Source organism: Callospermophilus lateralis, chromosome 7, assembly GCF_048772815.1.
Source record: "Callospermophilus lateralis isolate mCalLat2 chromosome 7, mCalLat2.hap1, whole genome shotgun sequence".
Classification (NCBI taxonomy): domain Eukaryota; kingdom Metazoa; phylum Chordata; class Mammalia; order Rodentia; family Sciuridae; genus Callospermophilus; species Callospermophilus lateralis.
The window spans coordinates 12,563,896-12,579,718 of NC_135311.1; the positions used below are offsets into that span (position 1 = coordinate 12,563,896).

A 15,823-nucleotide genomic window follows, 5' to 3' on the forward strand; every position below is an offset into this window, starting at 1 on the left:
TGGGGGCCCGGGAAGGAGCACTTTGCCCCTTTAGTTGGAATCTCTTGCTGAGAATTTTTCCAGACATCCTTTTTTACCTCCTACAACATTTACCTGTTCCATGTCATATTATTTCAAGAACATGGCTTTGACTCATCTAACATGATAGACTCATCAAATATCCAGGGACTGTGCACTGAATGTTTATGAGTGTCCTATTTGTAGAGAAATTTTAACAATTTTTTTTTGAGATAACATCTCTTAATCCAAAGGCTTCCAGATGAATTTAAGACCTTGTGGGATCTCTGCTAGGTAGTAATTATATAGTCTCAGTGGTCTTTAAAGTGGCCTAGTCTGGTGGCCAACTTAATGCTTGAACCCCTTGTAAAACATCTCTGGGAAGTGATTTTTTTTGAAAAAAAGCCTAAAGTCATTTATGGCTCTTTGAACATCACTGATTATATTTTTTTGATATAGACTTATACCATATCTCATTACAGTTTCCTTAATTCTATGTTGAGGATATTTTCACTGTTTAATCTTGGGGAGGCATGTTTTTCCCCCTAAAGGTCAACATGAGCCATCGGGGGAAAATATTGTTAGAGGTCAAACAACATTAACAGAAAAGACTTTTCTCTTTATTGCCTCACCCTCACAGAGCACTTCCCAGGGAGACCACTGTTCTGCACACAGACCCCTCTATTAGGTCAGTCTACGCTTTGGGTAAAGTGAAGTATTGTGGCAGTCTGGTTAGGTGGGAAGCGCTGTCATATACCATCTCTGTGACTGTAGGCAAGTTCCTATATAAGCCTTGTGACCAAAATGATGCCTCAAGCAAAAGGGTTGCATCTCATGGAGCCTTTGTGAGGGTCACACGCCAGATACATGTGGTGAACATGTTAACGGTATTATAAAATTTCACGTCCATCAATTATACTACATTTCTGTTTGAAGGGGCCCTTTTTATTGGACAGGGGGAAGGGAGGTGATGCTGAATGGACCGCCATAAGACAGATCTATTCTCGGCTCTGCCACTATTTGGTTGTCACCACTGGACCTCATTCTGACTCCAAATGCCATCCTCTTTACCAGGAGACTAGAATACACACTTGTAGTCACATAGGATTGACAGATCTAATTTTTTTTTTTTTTTTTAGTACGTATAAAATGCAACCCCACATTTAGACTCACTGAAGATCCTCAGAGTGAAACAGGAAACCGTTAGAGAAGGTTCTGTGTTTATCTGGGCTTCGTAGGATCCTGCGTCTGTCATCGTCAGGTTGCTGAGATGCAAGGAGTATGTCTGGGTGAAGTTTAGTCGCTCTTTCCAGTTTCTAAAGGGCACCAGGTGTTCTGGGTCTCCTAATTCATTCAGGTGTATGACTGCTACGTTTATTCCATTGTAATTCCAGGTGATCATGTTGGCTTTCTTATCCGCAGGAAAGTTCAGGAGGAAAGTTACTGACTTCCCCAGAATCCCGTTCACCATCCTTGGGGGAGAGGTGCATCGTGAAACTGCTGCATTCCCTGTAAATACAGAAGGAAAGGGCTATAAAACCGTCCACGGCAATCTTCCAATTCCTGTGCCTCTTCCTCCATCTATGCCAATCTGTTAGAGCTTTTTTTCAAACTGAAGCCCAGAGAGATAATGGGGAGAGAAAGGGTTAGGAGTCTGACAGTGGATCATCACAGCCCCAGTGGCTCCACCTCCAGCAAAACATCTGGCATTCTTGGTGGGTTGGCAGTTGATCCTGGCCCCGTGCCCACTTCTACACTATTCCTGGGCCATGACCATACTTCATTATCCCAGCCCCTGAGTATCGCCAGCTAGCCAGGCTGGTGACCTGAGCTGGGTTCACAAGAGCTGGCTACACCAATCACTTAAAAAAAATGGCCAAGAAAGCTCGCAAGCACACAGAAAATACCTTTTTTAAATCTAAGATGGCTCTCGACCTTAGGGGTCTGTTGGAAAGAGAGCGAGCCACCTAAATTCTTTTTATTTTTTATAGGGGGGGGTGCACACAAAAGGAGGTTTTCAATGGAATGTTCTTTCCAAATAAGGCAAGGGGGCAGGTTTCAGGGGGTTGAGTCTTGCGGTCGGGAGATTGATCGGCATCTTGGCAAGTCACACCTGTCTCAGGTGCTGTGTGGGAACACAGGCATAGCAAGAGCAAAGTGCACATGTGGGTTGCATGGCCCAAAGAACACGCAACAGTTGTGTTGCAGGCCAGTCCTCCCATATGCTCAAATGTGCATCGCTCACATACACAACCCATGGATGGCCCGTGACGCCTGAGTCCTTAGGCATCAGGTGGTGAGGGACATGGAACTACATCAACTCCCTGGTACAGACTCCAAAAACTTCAAGTCTTTGCTGATGAAGTATAATTACAGCTGGACATTTACTGATTGCCGACTGTCCATATAGTATGCTTGCTTAATTTGGAGGATTAATAACAGATTTACTGCATACATAGTTTTCCACATGCATTATTTCATTGGATGCCAACTACAATTCTTTGAGGCTAATAGATGGGATTATTATTTCTACTTACAAATAAAACCTAAGACACAAAAGTTATCTAGCTTTCCCAGAGTTACATGGCTAAAGAATAGTAAATCAGCATTCAAACCTAGGTCTTCTGACTTCAACTACTTTTATTATTTTCCTGCTCTCAAAAAGATTTCAGCCTAGGGGCTGGGGCTGTAGTTCAGTGGTAGAGAGCTTACCTTGCACATGTGAGGCACTGGGTTTGATCCTCAGCACCACATAAAGATAAATAAAATAAATAAAGTAAAGAAATTGTGTCCATCTTAAAAAAATCTTTAAAAAATATTTCAGCCTAGTGATTGAGGAGTTAAAACTGATAAAAAAATGTTTAAAGTGGCACATCATGGATGCATTCTCATAAACCCATTTCAGAGACCCAACATTTGAGCCTAAAGAGTGAAAAAGTCTTGATTCTTAAAGACGATGTTTGTGTCAATGAATAAGTAACCACAATCAGGGCTTCTTGGGATCTCAGGAAAGGAGCTGAGGGTGTGTGTGTGTGTGTGGTGTGTGTGTGTGTGTGTGTGTGTGTCTGACACTCGGCTCCTAGGGGAGCTTGCATTTCTGTTTCCTTTCCTGAATTGTCACATGGAATCTATGCTGCCATCATCCATTCCCCTCTGCACTACGTCTTTCCCATCAGTAATTCAACCCACTGTAATTCATGGTCATCTTCATCCCTGATCCCTCTGGGAATCACGTGGGTGAATATCACCTGCTAAATCTTTTGTTTTATCTTGGGGTTTATTTATTTATTGACAAGCAAAATTTTGAGCCACATTCAGTCACACACACACACACACACACACACAATGTTATGATCCCATTTATGTGAAGTTGTAAAACAGGCAAACAAATCTATGCTGTTTCCTTTGGGAAGGAGGGAGGTGAATAGAAGGGAACATAAAGAGGAGGGGTCTGAGGGGCTGGTGATGTTTTGGACCTTGACCTGGGTCTGGCTACATAGGCATTCATTGTGTAATTCATTGAGGTAGTAATGAGGATTTGGACAGTTTTATCTTTGTCTTTAGAAAAAAAAATTAAAACAACAACACAGCCCAAATGAAACCTAAACGAAAGAAATAATTTCAATAACCCATAAAGACTAAGTGATCTGGCCGTTTTTCTCTTTTCAGTCTGAGTTTCTGTAATTCTCCTTTGTTCATTTTGCTTCAACTTGCTTGGCTATTCTTCAAATAGACCAGGGATGTTGCCCTTGTAATTACCACTGCCAGAATGCACTTCTTCCAGGTAGACATACCACTCATTCTTTTGCCTTCATAATGTCTTTAATACAAATGTTCCCTCTGCAAGAGGCCTTCTGTGACCATGCTTTCCTCACTATCAGCCTCCACCCATACCCCGCTGCCTTTGGGTTTATTTTTCTCCATGGTACTTATCATGTGGTCTATATCAGAACATACAGATGTGCATTGGTTTTTCTTCCTCCCCTCCACTAGGATTCAATCTTCATGGAGGCAAGTTCTTGTGGTGGGTTGAATCTGAAATGTTCCCCAAAGCTCATGTGTTAGAAACATGGTGCCCAGGTGCAACAAGGTTTGAAGGTGGGTCTTTAAGCAGTGATTGGGGTCATGAGGGCTCCATCCATTGATAGCTGAATGGACTATGGAAGGTGGGACCCAGCTGGAGGAAGTAGCACGCTGGGGTAAGGGTTTATCTATTTCCCAGCCCCCTTCTCCTTTCTCTCTCGCTCTCTTTTCCCTCGCTGCCATGAGCTGAGCACCTTTCCTTCTCTGCATCCTTCCACCATGATGTCTCGACTTGGAGCTGGTCAAGCATGGACTAAATCCTCCGAAACCGTGAGTCAGAATAAACCTAAGTTGTTCTTGTCAGGTATTTTAGTCACAGTGGTGAAAATCTGACTCATACACAAGGATTTGCCTGTCTTTTCCACTGTGGTGAATATTTGTGGAGTGAATGGACACATCTCTATCCCTCCTCTTGGGGGTTCTCTGTCCAGGATGTTAAGCTAAGTTCTTCTTAGTAAAGACACTAGATTTATCTAGTGGCTCCAGTACTTACTCACCAGGAACTGTGCCTCTCTGGCATGGCACACTCCTTTAAGATCCCTTGCTTTTATAGATTGCAATAATTAGTTTATTTAACAAGTTATTTATTCTATTATTTGCTCAGTTCTATGCTAATTCAGTGAGTAAAAATTTAGAAATTAGGGCATGCAAACCATATTTATTAGTCTGTATTTCTGTCTCTTTGTTGTAATTATGAGATTATTTTCCTCCCTTTTCCATAAACTTGAGAGAAAACATTATGCTTATTTTATCTGGATTCCTAGTACTTAGCACAGTTTCTAACTCAATAGATATACTTGTTTCCATATTTCACCCACTGGATGATATGTTTCTGAGAATATGAATAATGTCTTAGCACTTTATTTCCCCAGAATCTGGTCCAGGGGATTCAGAGAAAACTAGGTAGATTGAGATTAGAGTGTCATTTCTGAGAGGAAGCCAGGGTAGGGTTCAGGAGCACAAGTCGAGGTGCCATTCATGGTAAGAAAAGAAGGAGACTAAAGATCTCAAGAGATTTAAATGTAAAAAGGGCAGTAAGATTGATATATTTCACATAGATTGTCTTTAAAATTATAAGAGAAGTAGATCTGATAGGTCCAGAAAGAAGATGGATGCACATGGATCATTCTCCAAAATAGATCATAGTTTAGGTTACAAAACAAATCTCAATGAATTTTATAAAACTCAAATCATGTCTTCTCTGATCACAAAGGAATAAAACTGGAAAATTCATGAATGTGTGGAAGTTAAGCAACATTGTCTAAAACAGCTAATGGACTAAAGAAGAAATCACAAGGGGAATTAGAATGTATCTTGAGACAAGAGGAAATGACGAAAACACAGCATTCCAAAATGTATGGGATGCAGCAAAAGCAGTGCTCAGAGGGAAATTCATAGCTGTAAGTGCTTACACTAAACATAAGGAAGATTTCAAATTAACAATGGATAATGTAGATGAAATAAAAAAAATTCCTAGAAACACACAAACTATCAGACATATGAAGAAATAGAAACCTAAGAAAACCTTATGATAAGAAAAGAGATCCAATCAGTAATCAAAAACCTCCTGACAAAGAAAAGCCAGATGAGGGGAGGATCCAAGATGGCGGGCCAGAGGGAGGCAGAATTCTGTGTCACTTTGTGACCTGAGATTCAAGCAGTGAGAATACCGCTTCTCTGCAAGCGATATTCCTGCTCCCACACAGGAATCATGGTCCTGGGCCCTTCCAGTGACAGAGTAGGTCTCCCAACGACTTGCCTACACAGGACTACCAGGTACCTGAGTGAGACCACTAGTGGCAGCAGCATATGCACAGAACTTTTGGCCACGCACCTGAGCAGAAATCACCGAAGCTGCTCCCACATGGGACACTCAGCAGCTTCCCACGAGTAGGAACTCCAGCCACCACTCCCATGTGGACCCCCATCTACCAACATGGGGCTCCCCTAGTCGCTACCATCTTGGGACTCTGCAGCAGAGGGGATAGTCCCCTACAAGAAGTAGCCTGCCTGCACCCGGGGACTTCAGACAGGCTCTGAAGTCAGCCAACAGCCATACGCTGCACGCCACAGAGCTCGACTCTAACGCCATCGCCTGGATTGTCCCACCCGACCCGACACCGCACCCCTGAAAGCAGGTGCCTCCATCTTGGGCCACCTTCATCACCATCTTCAGTGGGGGCAACTCCCAGTTTGGAACTCCGGCTGGCCGGGTGCCCAGTTTCTAACTCCCCCCGCTTCCCAGCAGCTGCTACCCCGGCACAGTGACCCCCTGGTTTCCTTCACCATCCTGAGGGTGGAGATACCAGCTAAACAACAGAAGACCCACCTACTGGATGAGAAGGGAAGCAGGAAAGATACTGATCTCCAACCAAAACAAGCCCTGTTTCTTCCTCAAGATTTTTTTCCCTCTCCTTTCCATCTCTATTCTCCCACCTTCCCATCCCCAACATGTGTGAAACCAAGTACTTTAAATGAATTAGGATTTTGAGGACTGGGACGTCTGAATAGTACATTACAGTTGTGTTGTATTTTCTTTCTTTTCTTTTTTTTCCACCAATTTCTACTATTTTAACATTTTTTATTTTTCTTAATATGTATGTGTGTTTATTTTAGTACTCTTTACTGTCTTTCCACTTATTTGTCTATCCCAAATTACTTCTCCCTTCTCCTGCTACTAATCTTCCTCTTTAGATTTCTCTTTCACATTTCCTAAGATACAATAACTCTATATCCTCACCTCCTGCCTCCTCAGCATATCATTCTACTCCTCACCCCTGGTTCTTTGTCCACTATCAGAAACTGTAAACCCTTTTACAAACTTATGGAGTACATTGTAGATGATAATTGAATCCACCATTTCTGTGCATTGTGACCAAACTGTAAATGTCTTAATAGCAAACGTTTGTTTTAAGAAATAGACAGATACTACCCTGCATTCTATCAGATCATGGAATGAAATTAGAAATTAGTGATAAAATAAAAAATAAAAGCTACTCCAACACCTGGAGACTAAATAATATGAATAAACAATGGGTGGCAGAAGACATCGAGGAAGAGATCAAAAAGTTCTTAGAGGTGAATGAGAACCCAATACAACATATCGAAATCTCCGGGACACTATGAAGACCACACTAAGAGGAAAGTTCATTGTAAGGAGCTCATTCCTTAAAAGGAGAAAAAGTCAACAAATAAATGACCTAACATTTCATCTCAAAGACCTAGAAAAAGATGAACAAATCAACACCAAAAGCAACAGAAGACAGGAAATAATTAAAATCAGAGCTGAAATCAAAGAAATGGAAACAAAAGAAACAATTTTTAAAAATTGGCAAAACAAAAAGTCGGTTCTTTAAATAAATAAATAAATAAAGTTGAAAAATTCCTAGCTATGCTAATGAAGAGAAGAAGAGAAAAAACTCAAATTACTAACATACATGATGAAAAAGGAAATATCCCAATAGACTACAGAAATACAGAAGATAATTAAAAATTATTTTGAAAACTTGTACTCCAATAAAATAGAAAATATCAAAGATATTGACAAATTTCTAGGGCCATATGATTTACCCAACTGGATCAGGATGATATGCACACTTTAAACTTTGTCTACCATCAGAACAATTTTAAGTGACGAAACAGAAGACGCCATCAGAAGCCTACCAGCCAAGAAAAGCTCAGGACCAGATGGGTACATAGCCGACTTCTACAAGACCTTTAAAGAAGAACTAATACCAATATTCTTTAACTTATTTCAGGAAAAAAAAAAGAGGGAGCATTTCCAAACTCATTTTATGAGGCCAATATCACCCTGATTCTAAAACCAGGCAAAGAAAGAAAACTTCAGACCAATATCTCTAATGAAGTAGATGCAAAAATTCTCAATAAAATCTGGCAAAATGAATACAAAAGTATATCAAAAAGATAGTGCACCACAATCAAGTGGGGTTCATCCCAGGATGCAAGTTTGGTTCAACACATGGAAATCAATAAATGTAACTCATCACATCAATAAACTTAAAGATAAGAACCATATGATCATCTCAATAGATGCAGAAAAAGCATTCGACAAAATACAGCACCCCTTTATGTTCAAATCACTAGAAAAACTAGGAATAACAGGAACATATCTCAACATCAATAAAGGCTATCCATGCTAAACCCCAGGCCAACATCATTCTAATTGGAGAAAAATTGAAAGTGTTCCCTCTAAAAACTGGAACAAGACAGGGATGCCCTCTCTCACCACTTCTATTTAACATAGTTCTTGAAACACTAGCCAGAACAATTAGACAAAAAAAAAAAAAAAAAAAAAGGGATACAAATAGGAAAAAAATAATTCAAATTAGCACTGTTTGCTGAAGCTATGATTCTATGCCTAGAAGACCCCAAAAAATCCACCAGAAAACTTCTAGAACTAGTAAATAAATTCAGCAAAGTAGCAGAATACAAAGGCATTTCTGAATCTCAGTGACAAATCCTCTGAGAGGAAAACAAGGAAGACTACCCCATTTACAATAGCCTCAAAACAAACAAACAAAACCTTGGGAATCAACCTAACAAAAGAGGTAAAGGACCTCTACAACAAAAACTACAGAATGCTAAAGAAAAAAATTAAAGAAGACCTTAGAAGATGGAAAGATCTACCTAGTTCTTGGATAAGTAGAATTAATATTGTCAAAATGACCATACTACCAAAAGCATTATACAGATTTAATGCAATTCCAATCAAAATCCCAATGACATTCCTCATAGAAATAGAAAAAGCAGTCATGAAGTTCATCTGAAAAAAAAGAGACCCAGAACAGCTAAAGCAATACTTAGCAAGAAGAGTGAAGCAGGTGGCATCACTATACCAGATCTTAAACTATACTACAGAGCAATAGTAACAAAAACAGCATGGTATTGGCATCAAAACAGACTGGTAGACCAATGGTACAGAAGAGAGGACACAGAGACAAACCCACAAAATTATAGTTATATTAGACAAAGGCACCAAAACATACATTGGAGAAAAGATAGCCTCTTCAACAAATGGTGCTGGGAAAACTGGATATCCATATGCAACAAAATGAAATTAAACCTCTATCTCTCACCATGCACAAAACTCAACTCAAAGTAGATTAAGGACCTAGGAATTAAACCAGAGACCTTGCACCTAATGGAAGAAAAAGTAGGCCCAAATCTCCATCATGTCAGATTAGGCCCTAACTTTCTTAATAGATTCCTGTAGCACAAGAATTAAAACCAAGAATCAATAAGTGGATGGATTCAAATTAAAAAGCTTCTTCTCAGCAAAACAAACAATCAGTGAGGTGCATAGAGAGCCTACAGAATGGGAGCAAATCTTTACCACAAGCACATCAGATAGAGCACTAATCTCTAGGATCTACAAAGCACTCAAAAAGCATACCACCAAAAAGAAAAAACAAACAAACAAACAAAACCCCCAAAAAACAAAAACCAAATAACCCAATCAATAAATGGGCCAAGGAACTGAAAGATACTTCTCAGAAGAGGACATATAATGAATCAACAAATATATGAAAAGATGTTCATCATCTCTAGCAATTAGAGAAATGCAAATCAAAACTACTCTAAGATTTCATCTCACTCCAGTCAGAACGGCAGCTATTAAGAATATAAATGACAATAAGTGTTGGAAAGGATGTGGGGAAAAAGGTACACTCTTACATTGCTGGTGGGACTACAAATTGGTGCAGCCAATATAGAAAGGAGTATGGAGATTTCTTAGAATACTGGGAATGGGAACCACCATTTGACCCAGCTATCCCACTCCTTGGTCTAAACCTGTTTTTATGTTAAAAACAGCATACTACAGAGACACAGCCACATCAACGTTTATTGCAGCACAATCCACAATAGCTAAACTGTGGAACCAACCTAGATACACTTCAGTAGATGAATAGATACAGAAAATGTGATATATATATATATATATAAATACACAATGGAATATTATTCAGCAATAAAAGAGAATAAAATCATGGCATTTGCAGGTAAATGGATGGAGTTGCAGAATGTAATGCTAAGTGAAGTTAGCCAATCCCCCAAAACCAAATGCTGAATGTTTTCTCTGATATAAGGATGCTGATTCATAGTGGGGTTGGGAGGGGGAGCAAGGAGGATTACATAAACTCTAGATAGGGGAAAGGAGGGGGCATGGGGTTAGGAAAGATGATGGAATGAGATGGACATCATTACCCTAAGTACATGTATAAAGACAAATGGTGTGAATATACTTTGTATACAACCAGAGATATGAAAAATTGTGCTCTATATGTGTAATATGAATTGTAATGCATTCTGTTGTCATATATAACAAATTAGAATAAAAAATAAAAAATAAAAGCCAGATGACTTTACTAGTAAATTCTAATTATTCAAAGAACACCTGTCATTCTTAAACTCCCCCAAAAGAGGAGGAGAAAAACACTTCCTAACTCATTTTACTTGGCCAGAACAATCCTGATACCAAGGACAAAGATATCAGGCAAAAAAGAAAATTATATACCAATATCCTTTATGAATATTGATGCAAAAATCCGCAAAAAAATACTAACAAACTGAATCCAACAATATTTTATGGGGATTATACATCATAATTGCGTGAAATTTATCTCAGATAAGAATACCCATTTTCACTCCTTCTATACAACATTATATTGAAAGTTCTAGCCAGAGCAATTAGACAGAAATAAAAAAGAAATGAAAGGCATCTCAATTGGAAAAGAAGTACTATTTCAATTCAAAGATGGTATGGCCTGATGGATAAATATACAACAGTTACTATTATGGCATTATGTAAAATTGTGGATGTATAACCAATGTGATTCTGCAATCTTTGTAATGTTTTGAATAACCAATAAAAAACAGAGAAAAAAAACAAAAAAAAAGAAAAAAGAAAATTTATCCATCCGAAAAATTAACCAGAGCTAATAAGTGAACTTGGTTAAGTTGCAGGATTCAAGGTCAACATACAAAAATCACTTGTATTCCTCCATACCTGCAAGGAACAATCTAAAAAAGAAACCAAGAAAACAATTCCACTTAATAATAGTAATTAAAAGAATAAAGTACCTGGCAATAATTTAACTAGAAAGATGTATACACTAAAAACTAAAAAAATTCCTGAGAGATATTAAAAATAAACCCGAATAAATGAAGAGACATTCCATGTTCACAGATTGGTAAACCATATTAAGATGGCAATACTGCCCAAAGCAGTCTACAGATTCAATGCAATCTGTATTAAAATTACAGTGACTGTTTTTCGTAAGTGAAAAAGTCAATCTTCAAATTTACACGGAATTGCAAAAGGTCCCAAATTCATATGGAATTGGGAAATGTCCCAAATAGCCAAAATAATATTGTAAAAGAAAAACAAAATTAGAGTACTTGTACTTCCCAATTTCAAAACTTATATATAACTATGGTAATCAAAACAGTGGAGTGCTGTTACAAGGATCGACATATGAATGACTATATGGAACAGAATTGAGAATCCAGGCATAATCTCTTCAACAAATTGTATGGGACAACTACAAAAAAATGAAGTTGGACCCCTACCTCTCACCATTTGCAAAAATTAACTCAAAATGTATCAGTCACCTAAATATAAGACTTAAAACTATAAGACCCTTGAAGAAAACATAGGGGGGAATATTAGTGATCTTGGATTTGGCAGTGAATTCTTAGATGTAATACCAAAAGCACAAGCAACAAAAGAAAAAAAACAGGTTGCCCAGAGCCATCTGTGGACTGTGTATGGACCAACATCATAACCAGTGAATAGGAAAATCTACTATCTGGGAACTTCCATCTGCAATCCTGCTGGTTAAGACGGTCCAGCTACATGTGAGTGTCTATTCAGCTCTGCCAGCTTACACCCAGCACAGGAGGTAGCCTGACCTGTGGCAGCTACCATCCCACACAGGCTCCCAGAGATGGGTGTGGCTTCCTGAGATGCCAATCAACCTGTTCACAGCAAAACACCAAAGAGCAGGACTCCACCGGCTGAAACCTGATCCCTGCCTTTGATGCTGTCCCTTCAATAAAGAACCAGAGCCATTTTTGAACTGTTCTGTTCCACCTCCCACCAGGACTGGAAGAGACAGACTATCAGGCGTTCTGCTTTAAAAACTAATTCTGACTTTGTCTCTTATTTCTTCACTAATTACTTCAGACTTTAATTTTCTCAGGTGGTTTACCCCCTCCTGCGCAGGAAGAATTACCCTGGTGAGGTGCTGGCCACCTCATAATAACAGATAAATTGTACTTCATCAAAATTCAAAGCTTTTTCTTCCTGGGCGTGGTGGCAAACACCTGTGATCCCAGCAGCTCGGGAGGCTGAGGCAGAGGGATCCAAGATTTGAGGCCAGCCTCAGCAATTTTAAAGCTCAGAGGAGATATTACATCCCAAAGTTCTAGTCCTTTCCTCATCACCCATCCAGAGCACATCCGTTTGTTTCCTCCACCCCAGCGCCTTGCTTAGTTTCTTCCTAGCACAACGCTGGGTAATAATGTATACGTGCATGTGAACATGTAACCGTGTGTAAGGTGGTAGCACAGTGAAGTGGCTGTGGGCACAGCTTCTGGGGCCAGGCTCCCTGAGTCTACCCCTGGTAACCCCTGTTTGTTTCCTGGGCCCTGGAACATCTGCATCCGTTTCCTGCAGACACAGCTGAGTGTGTTTCTCTTTCTACCCCTCCTCCTGTAGCTGGGTGAGTCTAAGCTAGTCACTTAAGTGTTAGGCACCTTCTTTTCTCATCTGTGAGGTGAGAAACTGTATATTTCATAGGGTTGTTATATTAGAAAACAGGGAGAATGACAGGAATTTTAACAGGAGGACATTCCAAATAATTCATAGAGGAGTTCAATTTCTTTTTCTTTTTGGTATTGAGGGTTGAACTCAGAGGCACTTAACCACTGTGCACTTCCCCAGCCTTTTTTTATATTTTATTTAGAGACAGGTTCTCACTGAGTTGCTTAGGGCCTCACTGTTGCTGAGGCTGGCTTTGAACTTGCAATCCTTCTGCCTCAGCCTCCTGAGCTGCTGGGATTACAGGCGTGTGCCACCACACCCGGAGAGGAGTTCAATTTCTTAAACAGGGAAAAGTGAGGTTAAAGCTTGAGTTGCTGGTCCCAGATCAAGAAGTGACTCTTGAATGAACGAAAGAATTGTCTTTCTGCACCTTCGGTGTATTTCTCAAGGTTTTATCCTAATTCCACTTTTCCCCTTGGCTTCATTTCCCCATAATCTCTATGGTGTTAACTCTCAAGTCTCCATTCACAGCCTTACCCCTGGTCCCAAATTTCCAGCTGCTTTCAGTAACATCTCCTCGTGGATGTTACACTGACATCTTAAAATTAATGGGTCCAAAAATGAACTTACCTTCCTCCCCATGGCTTCTCCCTGTTCCCCAAATTGTCACCTGTTTTGGTTGTCCTATCTGAAGTGTGACCGCCCTCCCTGCCATATTTCTATATGTTCTTTCTCCAATTGAGTTATTTCATTTTTATCATTTATCAATATCCAAGGTACTATTTTACTTGTTTATAGTTTGTCTTCCTGTCAAAATGTCAGTTCCACAAGAGCAGGAAGTTTTGCCTGCCCTGATCATGATGTAGTCCCAGAAATTGGAACAGTGCTAGGTATTTGGTAGATGCCTGATGAATATTTTTTTTTTTTGATGACTTAACAAAATTCTCTCTCTTTTTTTTTCATTGCCAATTAGTTTAGTAAAGTCTACATCGGTGGCATCTTTGTTTTCTCTTAGGCTACTGACCGGTTTGCCCAATGGTCATTGTTTCTCAGAAGTATTCAAGAGCTTTCCAAGTGATGGCTAGTGAAATTTGGGTGTTATTTAAATGAGCTTAGCCTCAGTTTCTCTATGGGGCTATCAGTAGTATAAATTCATGGAATTGTCAGGAGACTTCTAAACGCGATCCACATATAGCTCCTGGTTCAGTATGTGAAATAAAGTAAGTACTTCCTACATGTTAGCTTTTGATCAGCTACTCCCGAGCTATACCTGGCAGCTTCTTGCCTGGTCTCCTCTCCTTGAACACTGTACTTCAGTTACAATGAACTACTTGTGGTTTCCCAAGCATGGAAACCACAAGTAGTCCATCACATATATTCTCTATGTGATGGACAGCCAGGAACCATGAGAAGGCTACATTGAGTAAGTCCTTTCTCACTGACATATGAAGCATTGCTGGGCTAGCTAGCTAGCTCCTGATTTGCATCAAAGAAAGGGGAAGCTCATGTATCATTATTATTATTATTTTTGCCCTTGACAAAAAAGAACTATTTCTGTTTAGGTCCCCCAAACTCAGGGTACATGAAATCATACGTTTTCGGTATTTTAGATGAGAAGAGTGAAGCCCAGAAAGTATAATTAACTGACCTAAAGTTGCAGCGTAACCTAGTAGCTGAACTGTAGAGGATTTGCTTTCTTGATCCTAGTTCTCTTTACAGTACAACATGTTGGTTATAATCCCCAAACAGTCTTAATTCTCAAAAGCCATTTCACAAAAGCCCCCAGCAAACACATCCCTTACAGGCAGATTCAGTTGTAGTTGTTACCCCTAAAGCCATCTGCAGCCTTTATCATTCAGTGTACAGATAAGGTGGCAGTTTAGAGTTTGCCACCGTGAATCCACCTTGGTCCCTCAGCAGAGTCAGCCACACAGCGGTGTCTACATAATTTAGGTTGAGCAGACTGCGCAAAAACAAGGAGTCACTCAATGACAACGTGGGGCTGTGTGGATATTTACCTGAGCCTCCGCAGAAGACAAGCAGGAGAGACTGGAACAGCCAGAACATGCTTTCAGAGGTGGAGATCCGTGCTGAAGACACTGAAGGAGTCAACAAATTGAAAGTATCTCTGGGAAGACTGACTTCCTGTCAGAGACGTGGTATGGTTTTTTTTTTTTTTTTTGGGTACTGAACCCAGGGGCATTCTACCATTGAGCTACATCCCTGAGTCAGGACCTCACTAGGTTGCTGAGGCTGGCCTTGAACTTGGGATCCTCCTACCTCAGCCCCTTTGTTGCTTGGATTGCCATTTATAATATTATAAACCAGTTTATAATATTAAGTCTTAAAAATTTATGAAAATGTATGTAGTAGCCTAATGTGCACTTGAGAAATTATGTGTTTGTTGTATTTCAGTGGATTATTCTGTATATGTCTGTTAGGTCCAATTTGTTTGTAGTGTTGCTCAAGTACTCTGATTTCTGACTTTTTAAAAGTTCTTTTTGTTCCCCTCTCAGCATATTTAGCATTATGGTTTCAGACTTTATCTGATAAGTTTGATGTCTAGGTTTTCTTCGGGACAGTTTTGGGTCAATTTATTTTGTTTCCTAGAATGCATTCTGATTTTTCCATTTCTTATGTGTGTATTTTTTTTTTTTTTCACATAATCTGCTCCCCCGCCCCTGGAAAAAATAGCCATTACTTCATCTTTGTAAACTGTCTCTGTACTGGGGTTGTCCTTTACCAATTATCTGGGATTTCTTTTAATCGTAGGCTCCTAATAGGTTGGATATGGTTTGGGTGTTTCCTCCAAATTTTCATGTATCAGAAGCTTGGTTCCCAGCTGGTGATGTTGAAAGTCAGAAGAACCTATAAGAAATAGGGCCCTGAGGTTCCCACTCTGCCCTTGCTACGTGTCTCAGCAGCTCTGGTGATAGGAGAAGCAGCAGCTTCCGAAGC

The 15,823-nt window shown here is 39.8% G+C and overlaps 1 protein-coding gene across 1 annotated transcript in view; it reads right to left on the reverse strand.

Annotated features, from left to right (window-relative positions):
• The window catches only part of Slamf6 (SLAM family member 6), a 29,479-nt gene extending 14,517 nt beyond the window's left edge, over window positions 1-14,962 (reverse strand). Inside the window, exons 1-2 of the mRNA XM_076862400.1 lie at window positions 14,884-14,962; window positions 1,171-1,506 (exon numbers count right to left, since the gene is read on the reverse strand). Coding sequence (XP_076718515.1) covers window positions 1,171-1,506; window positions 14,884-14,932 — 385 coding nt within the window. The 5' untranslated portion in view covers window positions 14,933-14,962. The remainder of the gene's footprint in view (window positions 1-1,170; window positions 1,507-14,883) is intronic.
• Between the last annotated feature and the right edge of the window lie 861 nt (window positions 14,963-15,823).